Raw genomic sequence first — 6,755 nt, 5'->3', positions numbered from 1 at the left:
ACTGGGGCTTACTCTCCTTACCCCCTGCCTTGAATCCTAGGTTGAGTCCTGAGATTTACCTGAAGCGTCCGGCCCATTCAAATGACTGGAGACTGGACATTATGCTCAAGAAGAAGGCGGTGAGGAGTGTGGCCAGGCTGGAGGGGAGGCTTGTGGGTGGAGGTTGGTTAGTAGGGAATCTGAGGTTTCAGGGGTGGGAAAGGTGTCCATCCTGGCTCAATGTCTGGCAAACATCACCTCCTCTTCCCTAAGGAGAACTGACATCTCTCTCTTCATGCTCTTCCTCTAGTTGGTATAGACTTCCTTCCCAGTACCCACTGCACTTTATTGTATTGCCTGGAGGTATGCATGTCTATCTCTCACTGGACTGATTAATATTAGTTCCAGTACAAGGTACAGTGTCTGCCATGTTGGAGGCATTCATAGATGTTGATGGACAAGAAGAAAGATGTGGATGATGGAGAGCGGGTGGGTAAATGGATGGATAGATGATGGAGAGGGAGATAGATGAAAGGATATGAGGTTGGAAATGTGGATCAATACAAGGGTAGGTAGGTAGATGAATAGATGGTAGATAAGGGAATGAGTAAATGATTGGGAAGGTGGATGAATAGATAATGATAGGTAGATGGGTAGATGTGTGGATGGATGAATGAGTGAGCAGATTGCTCACCCATTGCTACGTGTGCTGCAAGCATCAAAGCAGGGTGTAAGTGGCAGAGCATCGAGGACCTCCTCCGGGCTGGTAGAGGGACATCCAAGAATCCTGAGCATAGGGAAGGGTTTGGGAAGGTGGAAAGAGGCCATTCTGAGAGAGGCATTAGGATCTGATACTCTACTCACCACCAGGAGGATGGTGTCCGTGTGTCCATACTGCTGTTTAAGGAAGTGGAGTTGGCATTGGGCATCAACAGTGGCTATAGCAAGAGGGTTCTGATGTTGCTGCACCCCAACATAAAGGTGACTCAGGCCTCAGAGACCCCTCCCACTCTACAGCCCTCCCTACCACATGTCCCCATTTCCTCAACCCTCCCTTTCCTTAAACATCTCATCCTTCCATCTTTGCATTCTCTCTCCCAACACCACCTCTGTCTTTGTCTCACCTAAGCCCTCCCTCATGAAATCCTCCATACCTGGTCCAGGTGATGCGCCACCCAGACCAAGTGACATTGTGGGCCCATCATGAGAAGCTGCTGGTGGTGGACCAAGTAGTGGCCTTCTTGGGGGGGCTGGACCTCGCCTATGGCCGCTGGGATGACCTGCACTACCGACTGACTGACCTTGGGGAATCTTCTGAATTAGATGCCCCACAGGTAATCCCCCAAGGCCTTCCTGAGCTCCTCCAAACTCAGTTAATCTAAATCCACACTCCTTCCCAGCTCCAGCCTTCCCCCTTTAGTCATTCTAATCACTGCCCACTCTCAGAGTTCCTTGGCCTTCTGGAATCCCAAGAACTCACTTTGAAGATTCAGTGACTCAGTCCCTTTCCTATTTCCACTAATCCTCGCCCCCCAATTCCTCCAGGAAATGAAGCTGAAAGGGACAACCAGAGAATCAGACTCTCTCTGTTTCATTCTTACTCTCTGTGTCTGTCTCTCTGTCTCCCTGTCTCTGTCTCATACTCTTTCAGTGTTCCTATCTTCTCTTTGGCCCTGGCTCCATATGGCCCCCATGACCTCTCCTTGCCCATGGCTTGGGCGTGTTCCCCTCACAGCCTCCCAACCCATGCTCAGACTCTCCAGCCACCCCAGACTTGTCTCACAACCAACTCTTCTGGCTGGGCAAGGACTACAGCAATCTTATCACTAAGGACTGGGTGCAGCTGGATCGGCCTTTTGAGGGTGAGTGTCCCCTCCTCCAAAGTCTCTAAGAGCTGAGAGCAGGGGCAGAAGTAGGGGCTGGGACTGAGAATGTGATGAGCTGGGTCAAGGATAACACAGCCCTTTCCTTTGATCAGCTCCTCCTCCTCCCTGCCCCAAACATCCCCAAGAAACCATCCCTGACCTCTCTCCTGACTCTCCTTGGACCCCCAGATTTTATTGACAGAGAGACCACACCCCGGATGCCATGGCGGGATGTTGGGGTGGTTGTTCATGGCCCACCCGCCCGGGACCTGGCCCGACACTTCATCCAGCGCTGGAACTTCACCAAGGTGCTCACTCCTTCTTGCAGTAAATGGAGGTAGAGAGGGAGCCAGGGGCAGCTTGCCACCTCCCACTGACTCTGCTATCCCTTTACCTCAGACTACCAAGGCCAAGTACAAGACACCCATGTACCCCTACCTGCTGCCCAAGTCCACCAGTACCTCAAACCAGCTCCCCTTTGTACTCCCAGGGGGGCAGTGTGCCACTGTGCAGGTGAGGCCCTGACTTCAGCTTGCCCCCACCCCTCTCTCCCTTCCACTCACTCTCTCTGACCTGAGAGCCCCCCAGACTCCTCCTCTCCTGGGGTCAGGAACCACATTATAATTTGCTGTCCCCCCAGGTCTTGCGTTCAGTAGACCGTTGGTCCGCAGGGACTTTGGAGAACTCTATCCTCAATGCCTACCTGAACACCATCAGGGAGAGCCAGCACTTTCTCTACATTGAGGTATGACTAGGGGAGGAAGGGAGAGAATAGAGTGATAGAGGGAACCTCCCAGTACATCAGTGGGATCAATGTTATGGGCTGGCATAGCTGAGCCTGTAGAAAAGCTGAAGCCTGGAGCCCGTGGAGACTAGAGGTGGGGCCGGTGGTTGAAAAATGAGGGCAGAGGCCGGGGCCTGACTGCTGGTGTCTCTTTTTGGTCTCTGCCCCAGAATCAGTTCTTCATTAGCTGCTCAGATGGACGGACGGTTCTGAACAAGGTGGGCGATGAGATTGTGGACAGAATCCTGAAGGCCCACAGGTAAGGTAGACTGGCAGGAGGATAGGGGTTATGGGTGTGGTTTAAACCAAACTAGTGGGGCTTTGGGGAGAGGTCACACCTCTTAACTCCACCCTCTTCTCAGACAGGGTCAGTGCTTCCGAGTCTACGTGCTGCTGCCTCTGCTTCCCGGTTTTGAGGGTGACATCTCCACAGGTGGTGGCAACTCCATCCAGGCCATTCTGCACTTCACTTACAGGTGACCTCCTAGGGGTCTCCATGGCCCCATCCCACCCATGCCCCCATCCTGACTCTATCCCGATTCCTTCCCACTGGACTTTTGAGGGCCACCTCCTGATGTCATGCATTCCCTCCTCCAGCCTTCATTTCTCTCACGCATTCTTTTCCCTCAGGACCCTGTGTCGTGGGGAATATTCAATCCTACATCGCCTCAAAGCAGCCAGTGAGTGCTGGGGGCCGGGAGTTCAAACCCTGGACCCCTGGGGAGGAGGAGATTGGGGTCTGAAGATTTGGAGGGAGGGAAGGAGGCTATTATTCCTGCCTGCTTCTGGGGCTACTGTTCTGAGACCGCAGGTATTCTTTCACTGCAGGGAGAAGTATATAAACTGGGCTTTAAAGGGCTTCTGAAGTGAGGAGGTGGATGGGATAGGGCTCATCTGCACATGGAGAGCACCTCTCACCTCACTTCTCCCTCCCCCCATTTCTTTACTTACAGTGGGGACAGCATGGCGGGACTATATGTCCATCTGTGGGCTCCGCACACACGGAGAGTTGGGTGGGCGCCCAGTCTCAGAGCTCATCTATATCCATAGCAAGATGCTCATTGCAGATGACCGGACAGTCATCATTGGTCAGTGCTGGATCTGGGCCCCTGGCAGCAAGAGGAGGGTGGGAAGAGGTGGAGCAAGGCCCAGCCAGAGACCAGGGGATGAAGGGAGGTGACAGAGACTGTCACTGAGGCCTAATTGGAAATGGAGGCCAAAGAAGGTGCGTTGCCCACCAGTGGGTACTCTAGTAGAGGTGATGGGGTGGGGAGGGTCCCCTTGTGCTCAGGCATACATAGTGTGTCCTGTACCCACCCCAGGCTCTGCAAACATCAATGACCGGAGCCTGCTGGGGAAGAGGGACAGTGAGCTGGCCCTGTTGATCGAGGACACAGAGTTGGAGCCATCCCTCATGGATGGTGTGGAATATCAGGCGGGCAGGTTTGCCTTGAGTTTGCGGAAGCACTGCTTCAGGTAGAGCCAGGGTGGGTGCTATAAGGTGTGGCCGGGAGGTGGGGGCGCTTCTGCCTTTTGAGAAGGTGGGGAGGATTGCTTAGACGTAGTACTAGGTTTCCCAATAGGCAGACTAATCCAGTTTGGGGTAGCAGCAAAGTAGGCACACCAAATAAAAATGAAGGAAAAAAAATCTGGCTCGTTTATTAAAGCATCAAAGTAGTCACCAAAGTAGAGACAAATGAATGCTCTGTTGGACTCCTCGACACTATTTTACTGTTTTGCATTGCATCCATTTTGACTGACCTGTCTAGGCACAGCATAACTTTCCTAGTATTCAGGTTATTTGAGGCAGGGGTCCCCAACCCCTGGGCCACGGACTGGTACCGGTCTGTGGCCTGTTAGGAACTAGACCACACAGGAGGTGAGAGGAGGGCAAGCAAAGCTTCATCTGTATTTGCAGTCGTTCCCCAGCACTAGCATCACCACCTCAGCTCCATCTCAGATCATCAGGCATTAGATTCTCATAGAAGCACTGGTCCCTGGTGCCAAAAAGGTTGGGACCACTGCTCTAAGCACCTTAATCTGGCCCCGCTGGTACCCCTTTCTCCCGTAGCGTGGTTCTTGGGGCAGATGCTCGGCCAGACCTGGATCTCCGAGACCCCGTCTCTGATGACTTCTTCCAGTTGTGGCAAGACACAGCTGAGAACAATGCCAATATCTATGAGCAGGTGGGTGCTGAGGGTGGGTGCTGAAGGTGGGTAGGCCAGGAGGCAATTCATAGATTATCCTGTTCAGTGTGAGATGGAGAGAAGCTCCACCACACAGTCATTCTCACAAGGGCATGAAGGTCTGGAGGCATATCATGGGATTCAGTGGCTCAGGGTCATTGTGGGGGGAGATGGTGTGGGAATGGGTGTGGGGATGGGGGCATCCAGCTCATTTGGGCTTGAGCTTTTGGCAAAGGGTCCCCAAGCCTGATTGGCTACCATGCTCCCGGCTCACAGATCTTCCGCTGCCTGCCAACCAACGCCACACGTTCCTTGCGGGCACTCCGGGAATACGTGGCCGTGGAGCCCCTAGCCATGGTCAGCCCTCCCTTGGCCCGGTCTGAGCTCACCCAGGTCCAGGGCCACCTGGTCCACTTTCCCCTCAAGTTCCTGGAGGATGAGTCTTTGCTACCCCCACTGAGTAGCAAGGAGGGTATGATGCCCCTAGAAGTGTGGACATAGCTGTGGCTCCAGCCAAAAGAGGTCACCAGCCACTGGGTTCCACTGAGTCTGGCTCTCTGCCCCTGAGGACTAAGGGCAGTGCCCTTTGAGACCTCAGGGAGGCAGCATCTCTGAAAGGGATGAGAGAAGTCACAGAAGACCCTTTCTCGAGAAGCAGCCAAAGAGGACACTCCCACTCCTGAGCTGGGTAGGCAGGAAAGGGTTCCAGAGTTCATTCTCCCATCTGCTCAGTTCAAACCACTGCTACAGAGGAAAAGCAAAACTCCTGCCAGGACTCCTGGGGCAAGCCTTCCCATTTCTCCCTCTTCCTGCCCCAGGGCCTCTCCCAGCTCATTGCTGCCAAGGTGGAAGGAAGGATGAAGCCACTCCTGGCTTTAGCTCCCACAGCGGGTAGGGGTGGGGGTGCACACTAACTCCCTCCACCAGCCTACTAACAGACACTAACTTTGTATCAGTTTGATAAGCATTTCATAAATAAAAGCGTTGAAAAAGTCCATGCTTCTTCCTCAGCCTATTACCTAGGTGACTTCTCAGTTGCATCACTTCTGGGCCTCAGTGGTCCCAACTAGGAAATAGGAATAATACTTAAATAACTGGCTTGCTATAAAGATTCAGTCCTTGACTTAAATATTTACTGAGTACTTGCTATTTGCCAGATACTACTGTAGACTCAGAAGTACGTACAACAAAGTCTCTATCCTCATAGGAACCTTAGGCACTGGAGCTTCACTGTCCAATACAGTAGCCACTAGCCAGATTTGGTTATTTACATTTAAATTAATTAAAAACAAAAATTTAGGTCCTCACTTGCACTAGCCACATTTCAAGTGCTCTTTGCTATGGCTAGCATATTGGACAGTGCAGGTATGGACCATTTCCATCATCGCACAAAGTCCTATTGGATGGCACTGCTCCAGAAGGAGGGAAGAGAGAAGATAAATGGTATGGTCTATGAGTATAGTACACACCAGATTGAGAAGGGTTCCTCCTAGGGTGGGTGGAGAAAAAGGAATAACAGAAGGGTATACAGAGAGCTCTTCAAGAGAGTCGGTGACTATTTCTTAAACTGAGTTATGGATATGTGAACTTTTATTATATATAGATACATATCTATATATCTATATATATGAAATATTTTCCAATTAGAAAATAGTTTAGCACAGGTCCTGGCTCTTGCCCTTCATTCCCCCAGCCTCACTCCATAGTCTCAGCAATGACCACAGGGGCAGGGGAATAGAATGAAGAGTTTAGGAAGGCTTCCCAGAAAAGGGGTGTGCTGGTAGTGGATAATGTGGAGAGAAGAAATGCTCTTGCCTTGCTCCCATCCTTTTGAGTCTGGACCTCCATTTCTCCGCCACTTCCACACATGAAATACCCCTTCCCATATTTAGCAGTCCCCTGGTACTAATTGGCATTCTGCTAATTAGCCTCATTGTCAGC

The 6,755-nt window shown here is 51.8% G+C and overlaps 1 protein-coding gene across 7 annotated transcripts in view; it reads left to right on the top strand.

Annotated features, from left to right (window-relative positions):
* PLD2 (phospholipase D2) overlaps positions 1 to 5,809 on the top strand; it is an 11,491-nt gene extending 5,682 nt beyond the window's left edge. For all 7 annotated transcript variants that reach the window (XM_025040148.1, XM_015597455.2, XM_006922265.3 and 4 more), the window contains 14 exons: positions 41 to 119; positions 850 to 960; positions 1,143 to 1,313; positions 1,715 to 1,841; positions 2,034 to 2,152; positions 2,244 to 2,357; positions 2,485 to 2,589; positions 2,799 to 2,887; positions 2,991 to 3,104; positions 3,259 to 3,308; positions 3,582 to 3,716; positions 3,951 to 4,104; positions 4,700 to 4,814; positions 5,091 to 5,809. In XM_025040148.1, the coding sequence (XP_024895916.1) occupies positions 41 to 119; positions 850 to 960; positions 1,143 to 1,313; positions 1,715 to 1,841; positions 2,034 to 2,152; positions 2,244 to 2,357; positions 2,485 to 2,589; positions 2,799 to 2,887; positions 2,991 to 3,104; positions 3,259 to 3,308; positions 3,582 to 3,716; positions 3,951 to 4,104; positions 4,700 to 4,814; positions 5,091 to 5,315 (1,708 nt within the window). In that variant the 3' untranslated portion in view covers positions 5,316 to 5,809. The remainder of the gene's footprint in view (positions 1 to 40; positions 120 to 849; positions 961 to 1,142; positions 1,314 to 1,714; positions 1,842 to 2,033; positions 2,153 to 2,243; positions 2,358 to 2,484; positions 2,590 to 2,798; positions 2,888 to 2,990; positions 3,105 to 3,258; positions 3,309 to 3,581; positions 3,717 to 3,950; positions 4,105 to 4,699; positions 4,815 to 5,090) is intronic.
* Positions 5,810 to 6,755: the final 946 nt, after the last annotated feature.

Source organism: Pteropus alecto, unplaced genomic scaffold, assembly GCF_000325575.1.
Source record: "Pteropus alecto unplaced genomic scaffold, ASM32557v1 scaffold398, whole genome shotgun sequence".
Taxonomy (NCBI): Eukaryota; Metazoa; Chordata; class Mammalia; order Chiroptera; family Pteropodidae; genus Pteropus; species Pteropus alecto.
Note: the sequence above shows the minus strand (reverse complement) of the source record. Positions and strands in the feature narration are given on the sequence as shown.